The sequence below is a fragment of the Nymphalis io genome, chromosome 15, assembly GCF_905147045.1.
Source record: "Nymphalis io chromosome 15, ilAglIoxx1.1, whole genome shotgun sequence".
NCBI classification, from domain to species: Eukaryota; Metazoa; Arthropoda; class Insecta; order Lepidoptera; family Nymphalidae; genus Nymphalis; species Nymphalis io.
Window position 1 is genome coordinate 7,767,374 of NC_065902.1, and position 23,587 is coordinate 7,790,960.

Below are 23,587 nucleotides of genomic sequence, written 5' to 3' on the forward strand. Positions count from 1 at the left end.
TCAATGAAGTTTAGGATTTTATTTAAAAAATTAAAGGCACCGACAAGTTTAAATAGTTTATTAAAATACAACTAAGTAATAATGTTTAATACATCAACAGCGTAACGGAGTATTCAATATTTTGCGATAGACAAGATTTTTATACACAACAAATATAAAGTTTACACACCCTAATATTCTACTTAAGTTTTAACTCTTAAATTTCGAAAGGTATCTCAAATGTACCCGACTTTCGAAAAAAAAATATGATCTAAACTTGTAATATTTTAAAAGTTAGCTTAGCTTAGTTAACCTTTTTTGAGGCCTTATAAAATGATCAGTGGCGAAGAAGTGTTATACCAAACATACTCAATAGGATTTCGTTATTTCCACGTCTCTCCTTAGCTCGCTTGGCTTCAGACTAATTTCTTCTCTTCTTTTTTAATGGACAAAATGCTTACAGCTTGTTTTTGCAAACAATATTTAATTATTGGTACTGATTTTGTTGTACACAATTTCTGAACTAATTTGACTGGACTCAAAGTATTTCTCATATGGTATTAAAAAGGACAGCAAGTAAGTAAACCTATAACATGAGTTTCTTTGAGAGGTTTCGCGCATAAAATGCGATTTCGGCGCAGTATGCACCAAATCGTATAAGAGAGGAGTAGTAGCAGTAAAGAAAGAAGTAGACAAAAGCGGCAACATTGAGATACGACTTTCGAATGTTACCAGTCTATAATATTCCAGTACCTTTTAAATTCCGACAATGGCACTTTAATTCTCAATTCATTTCAAATATCGACCTTGAATGTCAATATACTTTTAATAATAAGGTAAATATATTGACTAATTGTTTCATTTGTAATTTGAGTATAGTTTTTTTAAATGTTACCATTAATATTAATATATTAAGGTCAGGTAATATATCAAACACAGTTCGCAACATTTATGTTGTTTGTATTGTGTCAAGTTATATAATCCTAGAACTTTCTTGACCTGTCCATCAAATTGTACGATTAGAAGCAAATATTTATCAATGCATTTATAATTACTTTCACGTAATAGAAATGTTACAAGTTAAAAATACATCAGGAACCAAAGTTAAATATTTTATTGTTATTTTATTATACTAGATTTCCTAATTTGCATTACAAAAAATTAATTACATTTAATTCAGCTATTAGTTGACTTTTAGAAACCGACCATAAAACCAAATATAGTGAAATTATTCATCGTTTAGTTGTATAGTTTAGGAGTTACTACCGAGTTACTCTAGTATAACGGTTATTTCTCGCAGAAGATACATTCCGAACCGACAATAGCTTCCTTTTAAATTGCTCTTATAGAATGACCACTCAAATTTGTTTGCAAGAGCCTACTTAAATTAAATATATATCTACGAAATCATTGACATATTTTTAATGTATCAATGAAAATAATAATATTTTCAATATATCAAATAATTTATAAGCCAATTGTTTACGTATCAAACTAGAACGTTAATTTATTGTTATATTTTAAAAGTTAAAACGTCTAACGTTTGTATCCAAAATCCTATAATAATCATATAATAAGGAGCAACTTTTGTAATGCCCGTTAACGTTAATGTGTTTAACAAGAACAAGATAACATACAATTTAATATTTAGTAGTATCACGTAGCACGGAAACGCTCAGGGTCGTCATATGATTGTTCATGTACGGGTTGAGCCATTCACAATGGAACAGCATGTTATCATAATGAAAACATTTTCTGATGGTAAATGAGCAGATTTGGAGATTTTGGGGGTAAGAAAACCCTATAGGATAATTTGAAGAAGTATTTACATTACAATTGACATTGTGTGGTGTGTGTGAATTACCGCTACCGTAATTTATTACATAGAAAAACTTGTTACAATGGAGAAAATATTGGTCAATGGCCAAAAAGACCAAAGAGAAAAGTGATTTGTCGTAACTGGGATTTGCACGATGATTCATTTGGGTGTATAAGGAAATGCCGTACGTATCCTAAAAAAACCAGGTCATCTACGGAACTATGACTCAGAGATAAAAAGAGTAATTTCAGAACATGAGGTGCATGTTAAATTTATGGATAACTTCCCATCAGAATAACGAAATATGATATAGTGGAAGACACTTGAGTGTCATTATATTTCATTTCTCAGGTGAAATACACTGCGATTATGTAATTAGTTTCATCGATATATTTGTACGTTATTATGCACTCTAATATCTGTTTTCTTTATTTAAAATGTATATACATACATTTTACATAACTATTAGTTAAATCGCGGCTAGACTTATCACGCATTAGAAATAATATAAGTTGCATCAACATCACATGAAAATAATTTTCGATATTCAAGCAAAAACAGCTGTTTTAAAAATACATATTTTCGTTATATATAATAAAAACTTATGATATAACATTTAATACGAACGTATTACAATAATTCATAATAACAAAATTTCTAACATCACATAATATGTTATGGTTAACATCTAAATAGTAAATTCATCGAAAGGACCCTTTAATTATTATTCGATTTATTACTTTTTTTTGAGTACCGGTTAACGATTAGTTTATGTCAGTGACTACGTTTTTTTTTTAAAAAAAAAAAAGATATATACTTGATTGATGGTGAATGGATAAAAATTTCATTCAAGTCATTCAATGAAATGAATCTTTAAAAAAAAACCTTTTAATTGTTGGCGAACCGATAAAGATTTTCGTTCATCCAATTGATCCAACCGTACATTCATTTAAAAAAAAAACTAGAATATACTTATAATGCCCTACAGATGATTTATTATAAAACTGATATAAAACTAAGCGTAAACCGATACGGTTTTTGATTAATAAATGATGAAGAAATAAAATAGATGTTTCAAAAATACAAAATGGCATATTTTTTTTTACAATTGGCAAGTGTAGTATTGTGGCGAATGCTTTTATTTACAACAATTTAAAAAAATAAATTAAAAATAACTCGCTACTATAAAATGAGATTCAATATTTTACTTCTTTTTCGTTGTTAATTAAATTGGAATGGATTAAGGATCGACTAACGGAAGTAAACAGGAATGTTTAAACACAATTTGAATGAAATTGAGGAAAGAGGAACGCGATTTTTAAGCATATAAAAAAATCTTATAATCAAGGAGGTTCTAATAATTTTTGTAAATAAAAAAAATTAATTGCGAATCTTGGAATGCATTAAAACATTGATGAAGAAAAAAAACTTAGATATCTACAATAAGTACAGTCTCATTATAAGTAAATGTAATGGAAAAATATTAACAAAATCATGACAAACTGTCCGATAAAATGGATCCGCTAACAACAATTATTGTTTCGTATAATCACGAACACTTAATGCGATTTATTGTACTTTCATAACACTTCAAAGAGATTTTCACACGACAATTATATTATACCAATCATTATATATGTATGTATATATTGATTATTTGTTTATTATAATAATGAAAAGATTTATAAATGGCGGCTTTTCTCATGTTACCCCTTACTTTTTTAAAGAAAATTTGTAATACACATTGCAATATGATTAATTCATTTTATTTACATACAAAATCTGATTTAACAACTCCAAAGAAAGCACAAATTTATGTCAAAAATATTATTAGTAAGTAATTTTTTTTTGCTATCCGTACTGTATATGTACTTTCCGCTATTTTTAAAATCTTTTCTTTATTGGCAAGCGGTATATTTAATGGTTTAGTGTAACTGTCCCCTGCCCTTGAAGCATTCTTACAACGCTAAGATTGTATTCATATATAAACAAATCTTTGGTTTAATATATAAAAAGCACATCACATAACCACTTATATGGCATTAAATATAACTATTATTATTGTTATTTATATTTTTTCCGGAAGATATGGTGAATAAGTCTTTACATTAGGAATTTGGCAGCTATATTTTCTTCATGATATTTTTAAGCCTCGATTTCTTTAAGAGATCACTGTCATTATTTAATACCAAAAAAAATAAATTTAATATATACTTAAAGTATATTAATGAGAATTTTTTATCAAATACAATCCGTTATATAATATATTTCAAAAAATACTAAAGTAATTCGTTATTATCGTTTTCATTCATACTTTAATATACACAAATATTGATAAACATATGCCAAATTTCATAGTATAAGCAATATTGTGTCACATTACATTAAAATCGGTATGATTTTGATATTGTTACGATTTATAAGAATAATCGACTTACTGCAATGTAATTACACCACCTGTTATTTATGTATATAAAGAATTGGCTTGTTTTTGTTTAAAATTTAAAAAATAAGCCATTCGGATTGTTACAATCGTTCAAGGTGTAGTGCATCAAAGACTTCATTCAGTTCGCCACCACAGATGGAGTCGTCGTAGCTTCTTCTCTATTCGTCATTCACAATTCACTTGTTCACCTGAAATAATGACAAAATTATGTAAATTAATTGGTTTTATTCTTTTTATTTATATTTGTAAAGCAAATGAGTACATAGATCCTGATTGCCCATACACATTTGAATTGAAGTATAAGCAGTTTGTTTTTTGTTTTGTCAATATACCGCAAACCATGCAACCATGTTTGTCCATAGTCTCTGTGATCACTTTTTTACCCTTCAAACTACAACACAGCAGTAATTAATGTAAAGTATTGATGTTAGATAATAAAACAAACAACATGACATTGGTTATTAGGCAACAAAACAAACAACATTATATTGGTTGGTAGGCTGGATATACGTCGTACATGTGATACGACTGAACCTAAAGGGTCGAAAGGGTTGCCAGGAGTCGACATTCACATCGCTATGCCTGCCATATACATATGTATTATACAACTTTGTATATGTTGTATTTTTAGCAAGTAAAGCATATGCCTGGACTCTCTCCAGTCGTGTCGGAAATGCCGTCCCATTGGATTATGAGTGCACTTGTGTTTACACACACACTTTGGCACTATAATATATCTCCGAAAATTGGCTGGTGTCTCTTGAGCCGCCTTAGGCGAAAATGGCAGACACAACAATTAAACAACAATCAAAAGTCATATGTAACTCAAGGAACATAGATTAAATACACAAAGCCATAATATTTATTCGAGAACTCCGTACAAAGTAGATGAATATCGGCATACCGTCGTTATTATTGTGCTTAGCGCGCACGAGCCGCTCGGGGTGCGAGTGCGCGAGCTGCGTGTAGTCGCGGAACACCTCGTTGTACGTGTCGTCGTTGGACGACATCTCACTTTCCCGCATCTCTTCATTCAGTTTTGTCAATCTTAAACTGTTGTAATTTATTTTGTTAAACATAATTTGACGTAGATATCTTTCATATAATATATATTTTATTATTATTATGGTAATATTACAATGCGTACCGAGCGAAACTCTTCCATTGAGTAACTTATAATATATCTTGTAGGTACTGATGTATGGAGAATCATTATTTTTATATAAATAATGTTATTTATTACGACAAGGATTAAAAATGAAGTGTCATATCCATTAGAAAGTACCACATACTGTGATGCGCAAGTTGCATGTCTATCTACTAAACTACATAAATAAACTTTAATTTTAGTTCCGACTCCGATAACATCTAAATTAAAGATGAAAGTTGTTCATATATATTTACTCCTACCATTTGAATCGGCTATGAATAGTTTGATGGGTGTGCAAATAACTTTGAAGAATATGAATTTTAAAACTATAAAAAAAGTTAGCTCGGATTACGTAAAGTTTTTGGTAAATAAGTCTAACATATACACTGCTTTAACACTAACACTAACAGCCTGATAATGTCCCACTGCTGGGCTAAGGCCTCCTCTCCCTTTAAAAATGTAATCAAAAAAATAAGCAGGTTACAAAATGTAATCTGTTTCCATTAGTGGTTAGAGTGCGAGCAGCGCACGTACAGCGTGACGATGTCGGCGTTGGCGTGCGACACGGCGATGTCGAGCGGCGTGCGCCCCGCGCCGTCCGCCAGCGACTGGTCGGCGCGGTACCGCAGCAGCAGGCACACCTGTACACCACAATCGATTGTTTGTACCGTATTCAATTGAAACGGAAATTATATAAAAGCTTGTCCTTATATCAGTATATATAGCTCAGTACAAAATCACGATTTTATATTACTGACAGTAATTAATTTATTATAGTATTATTATATTAAACACTTATTATTAAATCTTATTTATTTAAACAAATTTTAAATCGACATTATTGCAATGAAATATATATTGTAATAATATAAGTACAGTAAGAATATACCTGTCCAGTATGACCGGCTTCGGTTGCGAGATGTAAAGGAGTCATGCCGTCTTCGTCTTGTGCATTAAGTTTGCTCCCATTGAGGAGTAGAAACGAGCAAGCCATCACAGAACCCTGTAATATGAAATATATCAATAGAATCATATTAATGAAATGCTTTGAATCACACAAAACCACGTAATTTAGGGTAAACGTAATTGAAAATATATATTTAATAACATTTGACTGTTTTATATATGTAAAGGTACAGCAGTAGGTGCAAGGTACAATTATATGAGTGTTATTGATAGTGTGATTTTATTTATTTATTGCATAAAATACGCTGTTATATTAATAGTAAATACAAATATAACAGTTACGCTAAACATAAGTCATTTATACAAACACCAACTAAAAACATTAAATAGGTGCCGAATGTAGATTACATTCGGCACCTATTTAATGTGCAACGTCATCAAACATATATGAAATGATGGCGATAGTAAGAGCTTTTCGGACGCATTGGTGTAGTGTTGTACTCACGCTGAGCACGGCGGCGTGCAGCGGCGTGCGCAGGCGCGCGTGCGCGTGCGCGGGGTCGGCGCCGGCCGCCAGCGCCGCGCGCATCACGCACACGTTGTGCGCCCGCGCCGCGCGCGACAGCACCGCGTCCGCCGACAGCGCCGACATGTCCTCCGCGCCTGCACTCAACGGTTACTTTGTGTTCCCATTTAAACGGTACGTCGGTGTTTTACGGGTACGAGGGGCGACGGATCTTAGATCCGATGGACGGAAGCGCATTATGTATGTTCTTATAGTACCGGTGTCTATGGCCAGAGGTGACCGCTCACCGTCTGGGGGGTCCGACCGGATTCTTCCAGAAGTAAGGTTACATGATGGAATCCTCGTGAGGGTCGGTGGGTCGGGTCCGACACATACCGATGTCGTCGTCCTCGCCCTCCGTGGAGTCGTGGTCGGAGGGCAGTGCGAGGTCCAGCGCGCGCTCGGCAGCCAGCTCCGTGCCGATGAGCAGCACGGGGCTGCCGTCGGACTTGCTCGAGCTCTCCGACACTGCAATAAAAATCTTCGTTATTAGATTGAAGTTGTTCTATTTATTTATGTAATATAAGATTATTTTATTAAGCACCATCATATCATCCTACTATCGTCCTACTTAGTAGATGGCATACTTACCACTGGTATTGCTGTTGGCATCACTTTTCTCGTCTTGTATAGTTTCGGGCACGACAGGCGGAGCGCGTACTCTATAAATTAATAATTTCAATTTTAAATACACACATTTATATTATTAGTCACTAATATAAATCGTTCAACTCACATTATTACGATTTTAGACATTGTTTACAATGACAGTGTTTACAATGATCTTTCGCAATAAAAGAAATACTAAGGAATGCATTAAAAGAAATTCTGACTAATGTCCATCCATTATTTGACAATGTATGTATGAATATACGGAAAGGTACTTTATATTCTTTAACAAATGAAACTCTCTTACTGATAGCTTTTTACCATGAGCTGTACTTTGGTTTTAATATTACTTCAATACTTTACTGGCCTAGACTCTAGATAACAATAAAATTATGTTTATCCAAAATACTAACATTTAATTATTAAAAAAATGTGGATAATATAACGTTATAATTAACTTGGAACTAAAAGCGTAATACACGGCTCATATATTGTTACTTTTCATATAAATTATAGTTAAACGCACCTCCGCCTCGCTCTCCGCACGGACCACCGCCTGCCATTTCGCAAAGGTGATTCTTGTATGGAGTCTGACATCGTCGTGTTCACTATATTTTTCACGAATTCAAGTTTCACATATTTTGCTCGAATCCATGCTTCCCGGACGGAACTGTAAACAAAACAGGTTTCATGAATGTTATACACGCAAACAAACAGACAAGCACGTCCGCACGCGTTTACTCACGCGCTGCCCACGCGCGCACACGTGTAAACCCTATTCCAATCGAATAAGTCAATTCAAGGTCAAAGTTGTTTCATTATCTTTCCTCCTCCTCTTGCAGTAGACTAACAAATATAAAATGCTGTTTTCAAAGTAGTAAAATGTAAATTAAAGATTTTAAGTACCACAAATATGCAACCCTAATTAAATTCAAATATTGGAACAGTCGAAAAATTAAATAAACAAAAGTTTTTAAATCAACTTATACTCACGTCTCGCAGTCTGGGGTGGCTCTAGTGATAGTGGTCCCTTCTGTATTGGCTTCATATATTAAATTAACAATGTTGTTGCCTAGCTCTGCCATAACCTATAAAAAAAACTTTGATATATTTTTTCATCGATATTTATAATATTAATTGTAGATATATTGTAATCAAATTGTCAACAGACCTTAATAATATCTGGTTCCCAATCGTCTAGAGTGAGTGATCTTACTTTACTAACGTGCACACCGAGTGAACGATGGATGCCTGAACATTCTAGAATAAAAACATTACATTTTAAAACAAAAACAGTCGAAAAGTTTATATTTTCTTTTATGTAACCATAATATTTAAATAAAACGTAGAATTGTAATGAATAGTCGGAATTTTAAAATGACCGTTCTATGAAATACTAAATGTATAGCTATTAACCCTTTAACCGCCTAGGTCGAATTAATCCGACAAATATTTTCGGGCCCATTTCGCCTGAGTCGTATATTTACGACCAAAATAACACTGATCGTTTTATCAGCTTTTTTATTTAATTACGCTGTATTCTATCAAAAATATGTTTACATTAGGTAAATAGTTAACTAAGTAATCGTTTACAGTTTAATACACTTTAGCCTCTTAATTAGAAGTCTTAAAAATAATGTCCAAAGTTAGAAGAATTACTAACATTATTTTTAGAAAATTGTATTGATGTGCAACGCCCATGACGACAAAATCCGACGTGAGGGACGAGACATATGCCAAGATTTACCGATACAAAAATAAAAATAAATGAAAATATTTCTCGTTATACTAACTAATTAACTTTAAATACAAATACAGCAATTGTTAATAAAACATTTTTTTACAAATATTTGTAAGTATTTCATTTAATTCCTATAGAATTAAGCAAATTTTCTTGTGAAACGTCAGTGACTGAATTGATGGTACCCGTCCCTAGCCTACATGTTCCGAAAAATACTTCGTTAGTACGCCCAGCGCCACGGTCGGATAAAGACGACCGCTTCTTACGTCATTAAGGAGTGCCGACTTCTGGAATTTTCTACCAGTGTTGTGCTTGTGGTTTTACGTTCATATGTCGATAAATGTACATGTCAGAAATTTATCATGACGACTACTGAAGAGTTAATACGAATTCTAGAAGGCGATGAAAATGAAGAATTTTTATCAGACGAAGAGTTTGACATTGATGAGGAGGTAATTATTTTTTTTATTACATACCTAGTTATATTTTAATTTATTGTGTAATATGTGATGGTTATGTCTGAATGGAAATTTTAAACTTAATTAGAGTGAGTGAGATGGCGACAGCGCGCCGTGCGATGAGAATGCGCGCGCGGCTACTCTGGAACGTTGAATCTGATTGGTTGAAGCGCGAGTCGCGTGAGTGCTCGCTGACTCGCCTGTAGATACGTACATATGTTAATTTGGTGCATGACGCCACGCTGCCACGCACCGCACTGAGTCGCACTGCTACTTTTGCTTTTATAGGCTATTCAAATTTCCTACCTTGGCAACCGATGTTTCGTGTGAGTTTTCCACTCACACAATTTATTGCTCTACAATTTATTTTTGTATTCTTTCAGATTCAAGATAACAATGTCACAACCACTAATTGGACAACGCAAATTGCTACCCCAATGTTAGAAGAATTCGACGACTTTGTTTGTGGACTGTCGCCTGCTGTCAAATTAGATGGTACCTCCACGGAATTAGATTTCTTCGAACATTTTTGTAGCAAAGGCTTGTTACAGAAAATAGCAAATTGTACGAATAAATATCATCAACACTTCGTAAGACATACTGATCTCAGAATATATTCAAGACTGCAACAATGGCACGACGTTTCTATTGAGGACCTTTACATTTTCCTTGCAGTAACAATGCTTTTCACTAGAAACAAAAGAATAACAATTGAAGAACACTGGTCTACAGAACCATTATTACATAGTATGGTGTTCCATAATACTATGTTTCGAAATAGATATTGCTCAATTTTAGGAATGCTATCTTTTTATGAGGCACCTGCAGGGATGAGTAGTGTACCGAGATTACATAAAATAAAAATGATGATTGACCACGCTCGTGAAACTTTCAAAACAACATTTATCCCGGGTAAAAAAATGTGTATTGATGAAAGTATTGTGCCTTTTAAAGGTCGCCTAAGTATAAAACAATATTTACCTAAAAAACGCAATAGATTTGGCATTAAGCTATTTGTTTTATGTGATGTCAAATCCGGTTATATCGTGGATTTTATAGTGTACTGTGGATCGGAAACAGAAGTAGAGATTGTACCAAATTTAGGGTTAACTGGATCAGTTGTGACTGAACTTTTAAAAGACTACTATTTTTGCAACCGAGAGTTGTATGCAGATAACTGGTATTCCAGTCCCCAGCTTTTTATATATTTAAAAGAAAGGGCGACTTATGCATGTGGTACCGTAAGATCAAGTAGAAAAGGGATGCCAAAATTCCAAAAACTGAAACGTGGACAAATAGCCGCTTACTCGTCTCCTCCCCTCTTAGCCTTAAAATGGCAAGATAAGAAACCGATCCTAATGTTGTCTACAATACACGATGACAAAATAATACCATCAGGCAATGTAGATTACTCAACTGGGCTACCCAAAATGAAACCACAGTGTGTAGTAGACTACACAAAAAATATGGGGTCGGTTGACCTATCTGATATGATGACTAGCACATTGGGTTGTATAAGAAAATCAAAAAAATGGCATAAAAAGCTTGGGTTTCACATATTTGACATGTTTTTACTTAATGCTTTCTACTTGCATAAACTGATAAAAAATAAACAAAATTATAGTTTAGCTGATTTCCAATTAAACGTTATCAGGCAAATAATAGAAAAATACAAACAATGTTCTTTAACTCAACAGTCAACACCGCGCGGCGTCCTTGACTCTAACCGTTTTTTACATAATAGTGTCTTAGAGCATTTTCCTGTTAGAATACTAACCGGCAAAAGTCAGCGATGTAAAATGTGCGCAGCAAAAAGAAAACGGTCTGAGACTCGTTTTATGTGCCAAAAATGCAAAGTTTATCTATGCATAGATCCATGTGCTGTTGAGTACCACAATAATTGTGGTACGATACCGATTGTTTTGTAGAATTATTCTACATTTAGAATTATTCGACTGATTATTATTAATGAAAAATCTTACCTCTGATTGTAAGACTGATTTTATTGAAATAAGTGTTATTAAAATTGTGATATTTTACATTACGTTACATTTAAGTCTATAGGTAAACTGATAATGACATGTCCAAGAGTGAAATTTTTATTTTTATGTTTATTGTTCATTAGTGTGATATAAATTGTGATTGTGATAAATATCGTTACCATTTAAGTCTATATGTAAACTGATAATGTCCAAGAGTAACTTTTTTTATTTTTATTTTTGTTGTTAATTGTTTAGTAGGCAGTGCGCGTTTCTTTAAGTACTCGTATTCGATCGTGTCAACGTTTACGTAGATTTGTGGAACATTTGTAGTTCCCGTTATTGTCACCAGGCGTTACTTAAGTTTCAGTACAAATCGAAGTTAACGTAGACACGATCGACTACGTATAAAAACTCGCACTAAAACTTAGGAGTAGGTATAAATCAATACACATAAGAACTCATTACCTGTACCTACTTACTTTTGAGAAATCAATCGTTTTTCTTCTCTGGACTGATTTTATTTTGAATAGCCTAAGTACGAATTAATAAATCGTTCAAATTTTCAAACACTTTTTGTTTTCCTGGTTTACGAAAAATGCCGAATGATTTCGTAAGGTAAGTAATACTCAAGTAGGTATCTATATCTCCACCAAGCTAAGTCGGGCGGTTAAAAGGTTAAAACGAAATATCGACATCTAAAAGTTAAGTATTGCACATCCCTCTTTTTTGTAGGTATTTATTTTTCGATTCACTGTGCCGGGCGCTGGGGGCACGCCAACAGATATGAAGTCGGGCGGTTAAAGGGTTAATAGTGTGTATATTATGTAATATTATATAATAAATAATCCGTAAATGTCCCACTCCTGGCTAAACGCCAATGCTTCTTAAAGAAGGTTTATAGTATATTTTACTACTCCACGTGTATATGTTATATATACATATACATAAAATATTATATTATCCAAGAAATGCAACCGTCTCGAACCAATTCAGCAATAGTTATGTCACGACTTATTTCTTTACGGCTGAGCGTGAAAATGCATGAAAATTCTGTGTTGCTTGTCCGGGTTTGAACTCGCAATTCGGTTAAATATGACAAATTCTAACCACGAGGTCTTTTAGGACATGTAAAATGAATCATATTGAAACAAGTCAAGGAAGCATAACATCAAGGGACATAACATCTTAGTTCCCAAGGTTGGTGGCGCATTGGTGATGTAAGCGATGGTTAACGTTTCTTACAATACCAATGTCTATGGGCGTTGGTGACCACTTACCATCAGGTGGCCCATATGCTCGTTCGCCTTCCTATTCTTTAAAAAAAGCACTCATCCTTCCCTGCTGTATCAACTCAATTATTTTGAATTGAATTAATTTTGAGCAACTAAGATAAGTATATAATAAAAATTCTATAATATATATATATTACAAACCTATACATAAAGTTATTCCGAGATTAATACTGGCCCAGCGCGGGTTGGGACTGCCGCAGTCGCAACAGTAATTATTACCAGGTATACTAAGCAATTGTTCCCATATCCTGAAAAAAAAAAACAAGAAATTTATACATGAAATAAACAGCGACAATTGAATACTATATGGCAAAAAAGACAACAGAAAATATAAGCCTTTAAGAAATGGTTCATTACCACGGCTGTTTAAAAAATCAACCTGAATGTAATTGTAACTTTTAATAGGGCACAAACATACTATCAAGCTTCTTGTTATTATCTGTTCCAATTAATCAATACTACTATATATTTTAATTTAATTTTAAGCACAATAAAAAACGAAAATAATATTAAATTTCCATATTATGATAGTTTTTAGATAACAGACTAGGGCTGACGTTTGTGTTGCCGTTTAGACAAATTCTGCTAGGTAGTTTTCTGGACCTGATCTTCTTCATGGCGGGCGTGGTGGTGCGGTGGTCTGGTACCAGCACCATCTGCGAGTCGGGGTTGTCGCGGCTCTGCCCCTGCTGGATGGCGGAGCGGATGCCGTTCTGCAGCGCCGAGATCCATGACGTGAGCATCTCCTCCGAGTCCGCTTGGAGCATGTGGCTTCTGCAATGGTCACGTTACTTGAATGGGTTTCGACCACACTTCGACACTTTCGTTCCCGACCCTGTCTGCTTTGGCATACAGATATTGTCGTAGCGACTACCGACGCCAACTTAAATATATAAGTAAAACTTTAAAAGTGTTTACAAAAGAACGTTCATGTTTTATAACTGCTATTTAATTTTGAGAAAAGTTCAATTTGTTTGAACGCGAAGCCCCGAAGTTTTAGAAATCCAATTAAAAAAATATTATAAAAACATAGTATAGGCTACATTACGCCACGCTACGAGCCCACAGAGACGGAGTACTTTCCTGTAAGAAGAAACTCGAAACTGACCGCAGAAAACGGTCGTGTAATGTCAGAAAGTGATATGCGACATTGACCGTAACTATCATAAAATTTTAAAAATACGCAAAACAAAATAGTACATCACCATAAGTCAAAATTTCACGTGTGAGTAGTGAAGTTTACTGATGGTAGGCCTTTGTGCAAGCTCGTCTGGGTAGGTACACCCACTCATCAGATATTCTACCGCGAAACATCAGTTCTTGATATTGTTGTGTTCCAGTTTGAAGGGTGAGTGAGCCAGTGTAATTACAGGCACAAGGGACATAAAATCTTAGTTCCCCAGGTTGGTGGCGCATTGGCTATGTAAGCGATGGTTGACATTTCTTAGAATGCCAATGTGTAAGGGCGTTGGTGACCACTTACCATCAGGTGGCCCATATGCTCATCCGCCTTCCTATTCTATAAAAAAAAAGTGAGTTCTTACAGAATATTACTGCTGTAACGTTTAATGCGGGCGAAACCGAACCGAGCTGCATTTAATAGTTTTAGAAACATGATATTAAGTCATATTTAGTCTAGATAAAAGCTATAATAGACACGACATTTGTGTTTCATTATAATCTAAAATCAATAATAGGTTTACTTGGAAGGCGACAGAACTTCGAAACAGAACCGTCTCTCGCCGTCGAGCACCGGCTTCACCGTACAAAGTCTCAGGTCCTCCTCCATCACCGTCACGTTAAGTTCGCCCGACCGTTTCCTGAATAAAAACGATCACATTTGTATATTTCAAAGCGGGACACAGATTTTGGAAATATTTCTTCTATATTCTTTTATGTTTTCAACAATTAATGAATGATCGTCATAATACTACAACCAAATCTAATAAAATAAACCCATAGATTTGAAAAGAATTAGAGAAAGATAATCAGTATCAAAGTTGACACTTTTTTTAAGTAGAGACATTTTAAACACGACGTCTTTTCGCAAATTTCAAGTGGAAGAATTTAACGTGAAAATTGCCGAACTTATTCTTCAAACCTTCCTGTAATTATTTTAGTTTCAGTGTATTCTTTACAGATCCATTTCAATTAACTTGACTACATATTTAAATAATTTAATATATTTTTTAAATAATTGCAATTACACGAAAACAAATACGCGCATATTATGATAATTTCGAAGACCCTGACAGTCGTTCACGTCCCACTTAACCAGCCTTCAGGCTCTAGCGTGACGACCGACTGTAGGCACTCACCTGTATACGAGGCGATTATCGTACAAATAAAACCATCGTCGATTCCACGTTTTGAACGCATTCGAAGTCCTCTTAAACAGATAACCCTGCATCCTTGGTAAGTTTTTCAAAGATGGCGTACTTAAAAGTCCATCCTTGCTATCCCGTTCAGTGGGAACTGATTTACAACTCGGCAATACTGTGTCTTTGCTATTAACTATTGTGTGTCGATTTTCCATCTCCTTGTCTAGTATTTTCGTATCGTTACGCATTGTTGCAACCTGCAATGCGTCAATTAGTCAATGGTTGGCATAAAATTGCTTGAATTCAATTGATTAATACTTTCTTGATCATTCCATGATATGATGTTTAGGATTAGTAATTAATAATAAACAAATATGTGTCTTATTTTAATTGGACTCATTTGTCTTGTATTGGACGTAATTATTACACTTATCATGCAACGGTATAGCTCAGTGAGTTTTCGTGTTTGTACTCAATATAATACTTTTACAAAAACATTTTTACCGCCCGTTATACATATCTCATCCTTCACGGAATTCGTTATTCATATTTTAGATAATTTTTTGTTGTTTTATAAGCAGTAAATGTATCGAAATAATTATAATAAACTTTAAAACCAAATTGTTTTTGAGATAAGAATAATTTTTTAATAAAAAATACAAATAGTGTATATTATGTTATTAATTATTCTAATTATTTTTATTTCCAGTTTTGAAATATAATAAATAATATAATTAAAACAATGTATTCTCATGTTAAAACTAAATTAAACAATTATCTAACACTTGTATGACGCCATTGTAATGACTACTTCCCTTGCTCGTCACGCACTGACACGCTATATATGTCCATCAGGACCTTATTGCGTGACTTTTTATAATCCACAAGCGTATTTAAAACTTTAATTATAATATTAAGTAATATATTACTTTAACTTTCACTCATGACTTTATTATTACCGCATTTTATACATTTTCGAGTATATACGAATAGGCAAAGTTTTATAAAATATATAACAAAACCGCAATTATAAAACCTATATTTATTTACTTTTAATGAAGCGGTTACAAAAAATAATAAAACAATATTCGCTTAGATGCCATAAACACAACCCACTTCTCATTTAAAAACATTTATATCCGGTTTTCGTCATTGCAATCGAAAAGAGGCATGTTTAGTTGTTAAGAATATAAATCAAGTTTTATACAGTTAATGCGAGCATATTTCTCTATTCGTGGAACTAACTAACCTTTCGGGAATTATACCTATTATGGATTTAATACATTATTTAAAGTTAACCCGCGATTATACCATTCATATAATTTTAATCGATTAATCATCTATTGATATATAATCTTCGAAATATATATAGCTCGATAGTTTAAAAATAATATTTTTTTTAACAATAATAGATTACACAAACAATAATAAAAATACGATATCAATGTCTTACCTCGTCAGCTGTTAGCTTAAGAAAAGGTTCCAAGTCTTCAGAGAGATCAGCACCTTGGTGGTGGTAGGTGCAACACGCTTGCAAATACGACAGGAACTGAAATACATAAAGATTATCGACAACATTCATCGATATGTGTAGCTAATGTAATCACTCTTTATCGATATTAAAGTCGTAAGACGTATTTTTAGTTATGATCCATTAGTTGGTAGAAACGAAACGTTTTATTTATAGGTAAAGTACTAATTTATTCATAATTAATAAATATATTAAAACCTTATTCTTTCAAAAAATATATAAATATATTCAATATCCAATGACTTCAAAATTAATAAAAATATATTTATGAAAACTTCGTATATCTCTTACACTGTGTTAGGAAACGATAAACTTATATGAGAAAAATAGTCGTTAATATTTCATTCTGAAAGGAAAATTATACATAAGGCTATTAAGAAGAAATTGATTTGATAGTGTTTCTTGCGTCTCTTTGAGTAGTTTATTTATTAATGCTTTGATATTACGTACAAAAGTTATGTATAAAAAATATTCAACCGATGACGCACTTACTATTATTTCGGATCGCACATCACAAGCTTAGATTCGACGTTTAAACGCAACAAAAAAAAACACAAATAATTACTTATATTCACTGTAATAATGTATATACTTATTTATTTATCAAAACAAATTAATCCACGTGAAATAAACATTAGAACAAACTATCGCCACAAGACGCCGTAATCTGATTGCTCGGTACATTAGTCACTTGGGCACAACCTTGCAAGTTGCGATCGACGAAATCTATTAAGCAGTGATTCGTGTGAGGACTATCAGTGACTAATTGAAGATTACTCGATAAGGTATCTTTAATCGAGTTCATAGACAATATTTTATTTTGAAGTACACTTGTTCTAACAGAAATAAAAAAAAGTAATGAAAAACGAATGGTGTTTTGATATGTATTTTTTTCTATGCTCTAAAGAATAAGAGCTCTAAAATTCAGTTCATGACCCAATGGTAACCTGCATGTGTCGGATAAGCATATGTCAAAGTATTGTATCCAATATCCGCCAACCCACATTGAAGCAGCGTAGTGGATACGTTCCACATCTTCCCTTTAAAAGGAGAGAAGGCCTTAGTCCAATGGTGAGATTGAATTGGTGAGGTTTACAGGCTGTTACTTTAGTGGTGATGGTGCCAATTGATGGTACGTTATTCATGAGTTATTCTTTTATCTTATTCGTGTTGCGGCTTGATAGTTGAGCATGCTAGTATATTAGCAGGCTGAGGGGACTAAACATCTTATTTCCCATTGTTGGTGGCGTACTGACAATAAAAATATAAGTTCACTTTCAGTGTTAACATTTACGGTTGATGGCGGCCACTTACCATGGCGGTGGCGAATTTACTAATTTTATCCGTGAAACGAGGTAGGGTCGTTTTATTTTAAATTCTAGTGTAATTAATGGCACCTATGTAACACTAACGTCTTAACTACTAAACCGATGATCATGAAATTTTGCATACACGTACAAAAAATGATATAGAGTACCTAACAAGCGGGGGAATAAGCGGGCGGAAACTAGTTTTAACATAAAACATTAAACATTATAAATGTAAATATTATTATTTATACACACACAATACAAGTTGTATGAACATAGAACTATTAGTATTTTTTGTAATAATTTATCCGTGTCATAATTAACCAGATAAAGTACCAGCAATTTTATAATTCTTACAGTGTTTCTATTGTTAGTTTAATCGTGACAAAAACGTGGTAACCGTATTCTTAACTATATGATTTTCTAAAACGTCATATTAATTTAGTTATTACTTAATAAGACGTAAGAAAAAAAGATTTGTCCGATTATTCTAGTAAAGTACGTCCGTGAATTCCTCGTGGTCTAAAGCAAGGATTTGCTAAGTTTTAAGCCCAAAGTGGTAACAATAATTGAAAAAAAAAAAAAACGATTTCGTAACTTTCCCATAAACTTTATGTGCAAGAAGTAAGACATATTTAATTACTATGCTGCATATGATAGTATTATAACATAAATTAAAATTCTTAACCTCATTGCTTTATATTTACTAGTTCTTTATATAATATTTATATATTATATAATATATATAAAGTCTGTATATATATAAAGTCTGCTGTAGAAAAGTCTAATTTTTTTGTATTTAGATTAAATATTTTTTGTTTTATAACAAATTGTTTAAAAATTACCATCATTAAAATAAATACGTAAGACACGAGCCAAAATAACCATCTCAAAAGTATAACGTATTTTTTGTAGTAGGTGATTAATAATCTCATATAAAAGGAAGTTATAATTTACTTAAGTAAAAAAACTGTTGACGTCTTAATGTATTAATAAAATTTCCCTTTTTCTACGACGTGTGCCTTATCGTGTACGCTTATATTCCGTATGCTGTGCACTGCTTTGTGTACAAACTTTATTTTGTTTACTGGTGGTAAGGCTTTGTGCAAGCTCGTCTGGGTAGGTACCATCACTCATCAGATATTCTACTGCAAAACAGCAATACTTGATATTGTTGTGTTCCGGTTTGAAGGGTGAGTGAGCCAGTGTAATTACAGGCACAAGGGACATAAAATCTTAGTTCCCAAGGTTGGTGGCGCATTGGCTATAAGCGATGGTTGACATTTCTTACAATGCCAATGTCTAAGGGCGTTTGGTGACCACTTACCATCAGGTGGCACATATGCTCGTCCACTTTCCTATTCTATAAAAAAAAAACAGACTATTTACTATCGTAATTGCTTTAAAGATATATGTGTCTCGAATATCTTTCGAATTTAATTATAATGTTGCAATAATTCTTAAAGAGTAACTTAGTTATTAGATGTAACAGCCTTGTGAATTCTTTGTTCGTTTTTTGTTCTTTTCATGAGTATTTAGAATTATGATTACCAAGATCTATGTTGATTGCGAAGTCGCCTAAGGACCAATTCCACTAATCTATAATGCTTGACTTGCAGTTGCCAACCGCAACTGGATTACCGTGTTAATAGACTAGGAAAACGTTTAAACGGCAACGATTACGTTTCGATTCGATTACGATAACGTGACGATATCCTTCAATATTTGACTTAATAGTTATTACTTGTTTAATCCATTCGAAAAGAACAAAAATATATAATGAAAACATTACCGAGCAAATAACTTAAATAAGAAACAATTTTGAATTTAAAACAAATGTGTTAAAAAATAATAATAATCGATACGACCGTAGTTATTTACCAAGTGAGATAGTCGAGTAGCCAATTACATTCATTGTTGTGCCACTGAGTCACGCGTTTCCGTCTAAATTATACAGACTTTGATTTACGTAACATGCACCTGTATCATATATTTATAATTTATATCTTTTATTTACCGAGTATAGTATTAAATAGAATAAATAAACCATTTGTAACCGGATGATCCACTTTTAAAATAAAAATTCGCATAAAATAAATCATTTCATGTGCGCAAAGGATATATGAGTGTATTTTATCGCATATACTGTAAATAACAAACTGTATGCTATAATATATATAACTGTATCGATATTAAAAACGAATATTTCATATAGTTTAATATTTATATTAATTTAATATAAAACCTTTATTAAATTTATATATTAAATGGTTCAAGTTACGTTAATACGTTATTAGCGCTAATGTTAATCGTGTTAGTTTATTCGATTATACAAGTTAAAAACAGTCGTAGTTTAATTCGCAAGACATCGTTTGTTAACTATTACAAATTAATTAAACAGGTTTTTTCATAGATACCGTATGTACGGTAAAACTGTGATGAACATTGTTTTTAAAGTCATTTCTTGTAGAATTAGTATTGATATTTTAAAAAAAATCACAACTATTACAACAACAGATGTTAGTTTTGTATGTATTTAAAATAATGAATATTTTTTAATGGTATAAAATGTAAGAATATACGTCATTGTATTTATTCGTGCGGCATATATGTATAGTAATATTTATAATACATTAAGTCCACGTTTCTCATTTTTATTTAAAGTTATAGCACGAAAAATATATTTTTAATTATGTGTTCTTATATTGATTGGTATGCAAAAATGCCTTATATCCTAATGATTTAGAACATCCAATGAAAAACCTGAACACTTAAAAGATCTTTCTCTCTTGTCTGTATATTGTATATGCAACCGTTTTACTCTAACAGACAAATTCTGAATTTGCAGTTTAATTAAAATAATATATATTAAGTACTATAAATGTATTAAAAAAACTCACAGTGGCTAGTATTTCATGTCTCTTCCGAGCCTGCAACATAGTAATCTTCTGCACATGATCTAAGGCTGTATGACGAAAGCAAGAGCGAGTTGCCAGTAAGAGATTCACCACTTCCTCCACATCACTTGGTTTATGTCGAGACACCTGTTTTGTATGGTATCAGGATTTATATAATTAAGAACAAAATTTCAATAAAAAAGATAATAGTTTAGACATTAAAAAAAAAAAGGTTTACAATTAGAGAATTACATACAAAAAAAATTTTAATTATAATAATAGTATGTCTTTTAGTGCAGTAGAAAAATAATGAACCTTGAAAATGCATATTTTTCTATAATCTTAGTGTTTTTATTTACGTCAAATAAATTTATAACTAACAATTTTCAGTGTTACAAACATTGCTTAGCAACAAATTAATTAAACACTGATTTCTCCCTTTCTATCATTATTGATTTGACTTTTGAAAGAAGACAAGACATTGTTTGCTCCACAAAATTGATTGATAATTGATGTAAGGCTATTCGAAATGTCAATATAACAAATTAATCTCGAAGCTTTTTATTACATATAAGTTGAACATATTACATTAAATGTACATGAAAAGATTAAATTTATTAAGAATGTAATAAATAAGTTAATAATAAATTACCTGTGAATTTCTATTTAAAGCTAAATCCAGATCATTTGAGATTTTATCAAAGTGATGTTTACTTTCCTTAACACCCTTAATATCACTGAAAAGGAAGAACAACATTACATAGGTATCTGTGGAGTGTGTGTGTGGTTATAATCAGTGACGGGAATAAGTCAGTCTATTGAAATTTATTTTATATGATTATTGATATACTCATTAAATAAGTATCATAAAAAATGTTGAATAACTCTATTTCTAATTTATTTCTTTGCTTTATTATTACTATCAATAAAATATTATAAATCAATTTAATATTATAATTATTTTATTTATATTTCTCATAGATTTTCTCAATAAGTTTATATATATTTATTGATGTATATTATTATTTTAAATGTATCATCTTTGTTTTAACATGAAACATATTAAAATAAACATGTCTATGATATTCTAAGATACTGTTCAACTTTATTACTTAGTCAATGAACTTTAATATAAACATGCACTGTCTAGAGCTTGGGAAGTCTAAATATAACAGTCAATCTCTGGCTAAATTTTATGGTTTTTCAAATCATTGATAAATATTGTTAATACATTTATGTTTGTCTACTTGACATATCTTACAACTACCAATTATTTTATCTAAGACATATAGTCATTTAAGTTTTTTATTATATTGATAAAAAATATAAAATAAATACATACACTTTAATGAAAGCACTAAGATTCTTGAGTATGGTTCGCGATGCCTGATCCAGTAATATTGAATGAAACTTGGTCATCTCTTGTAGAGCATGTATCATGCGGTTGAGGGCTGCTTGGACTGTTGCATCCTCTGAGAAGGTGCTTGTGAGGTCCCATAGTGCGTTTGTAAATGTGCTTTTTAAATGGTAATAAAAAATCAAATATTTGTTAAGAAAGTGATTATCCTCACCTAATTTTACTATATACTATACTAAATGTTCTGAATTGTTCGATGTTAACATTTTAATATATTTAAAATAATGAATACTATTATTTTAGCATTGAACACGCATTTTGAAATTGTATTTGTTTGTATCAAATATTTAAAATCAAGTCAAACTTAGTATCAGAATAAAAACAATAACAATACTTATAAAGCTTACCTTCTCTGACTCATATATGTTTTGCCTGTTTCAATCATAACAGAACAAATCTTTAGAACTTTATCGAGCTTTTGTTCCAATGCCTCGATACTAGCCTCTTCGGTTTCCAGCTGTTCCCTACAGTCATATAATATAAAAAGCAATTTTTCAATTAATAAACATAACACGTACTAAATTTCACTTTCTATCACTGCGAAACTTTCATTGCTTTTCTTACCTAAATTTTGGGGAGTCTCTGAGACATTCATCAAAATCTATAAGAGGCTTCATTTTTCAAGTTACAACAAAAGTTTTGTACGAACAACAGAGGTTAGAGACAATAATTCATTGTCTACACTATGTATTAATCTTATTGGTACTGATAAATCTTGAGAAATCCTCTTAATACGAACAAAACTACACTAACCAAACCACAGACAAAATACTGTGATAAAAATTAATAACATCAAAATGACAACTAAACAGACTAAAAATAAAACATTGCAGTAAGTATGTTTGAATTGATATGAGTGATTTGTGACAAACGGTTATTCTTAAAATAAATTCATTCTAACATAACTTCTATTTAAAATAATTGGTTGTAGTTATTTGTTTATTTCTAGTATCTCTTTATGATAGACTAAAAATGCTTAAGTAGTTGTACTTTTAATCGTTTTACTTTTATGTACTCTTATGTATTGTTGAAGCATGTTGTAGAAATATATTTTGGTTCTGTATTAATTTAAAAAATATCAAACTGTAAGTATAAATCCAAATCAACTATACACCATCGTGTTAACAGTGCTTCAATAATTGTAAATGCACTGGGCCAACGTGT

General features: G+C 32.1%; 2 protein-coding genes and 1 long non-coding RNA gene across 4 annotated transcripts; 2 read left to right on the top strand and 1 right to left on the bottom strand.

Moving 5' to 3' along the window:
• Positions 1-43: 43 nt before the first annotated feature.
• LOC126773684 (arf-GAP with coiled-coil, ANK repeat and PH domain-containing protein 2) lies at positions 44-23,171 on the bottom strand. Of its 2 annotated transcripts, XM_050494757.1 has the most exons (20): positions 22,988-23,171; positions 22,771-22,887; positions 22,349-22,522; positions 21,659-21,743; positions 21,010-21,153; positions 16,722-16,817; positions 15,266-15,525; positions 14,651-14,767; positions 13,551-13,721; positions 13,089-13,195; positions 8,646-8,734; positions 8,468-8,562; positions 8,001-8,144; positions 7,457-7,527; positions 7,202-7,333; positions 6,806-6,963; positions 6,284-6,397; positions 5,929-6,035; positions 5,149-5,297; positions 44-4,432 (listed from the first exon to the last, which is right to left on the bottom strand). In XM_050494757.1, exons 1-20 carry the CDS (start codon positions 23,038-23,040, stop codon positions 4,410-4,412), a joined length of 2,406 nt encoding a protein of 801 aa, XP_050350714.1. In that variant the 5' UTR covers positions 23,041-23,171; the 3' UTR covers positions 44-4,409. The 2 variants fall into 2 exon arrangements, with proteins under 2 accessions (XP_050350714.1, XP_050350716.1); XM_050494759.1 differs by lacking the exons at positions 21,010-21,153; positions 21,659-21,743; positions 22,349-22,522; positions 22,771-22,887; positions 22,988-23,171 and adding an exon at positions 17,292-17,519.
• On the top strand, positions 8,882-12,224 carry LOC126773701 (uncharacterized). Its single transcript, XR_007669761.1, has 2 exons — positions 8,882-9,297; positions 11,689-12,224. It is a non-coding gene; the product is annotated as an uncharacterized LOC126773701 (long non-coding RNA).
• LOC126773687 (piggyBac transposable element-derived protein 4-like) lies at positions 9,541-12,224 on the top strand. Its single transcript, XM_050494763.1, has 2 exons — positions 9,541-9,667; positions 10,057-12,224. The coding sequence occupies exons 1-2, from the start codon at positions 9,578-9,580 to the stop codon at positions 11,599-11,601; spliced, it is 1,635 nt and encodes a 544-aa protein (XP_050350720.1). The 5' UTR covers positions 9,541-9,577; the 3' UTR covers positions 11,602-12,224.
• Positions 23,172-23,587: the final 416 nt, after the last annotated feature.

Bases quoted from the DNA above. Each gene is read 5' to 3' on its own strand.
- LOC126773687 (XM_050494763.1), top strand. From the start codon at position 9,578: ATGACGACTACTGAAGAGTTAATACGAATTCTAGAAGGCGATGAAAAT. The intron at 9,668-10,056 runs GTAATTATTTTT...GTATTCTTTCAG, and splicing joins AGTTTGACATTGATGAGGAG to ATTCAAGATAACAATGTCAC.
- LOC126773684 (XM_050494757.1), bottom strand. From the start codon at position 23,040: ATGAAGCCTCTTATAGATTTTGATGAATGTCTCAGAGACTCCCCAAAA. The intron at 22,888-22,987 runs GTAAGAAAAGCA...ATATGACTGTAG, and splicing joins AGAGACTCCCCAAAATTTAG to GGAACAGCTGGAAACCGAAG. The intron at 6,964-7,201 runs GTATGTGTCGGA...CGTTGAGTGCAG, and splicing joins GGGCGAGGACGACGACATCG to GCGCGGAGGACATGTCGGCG.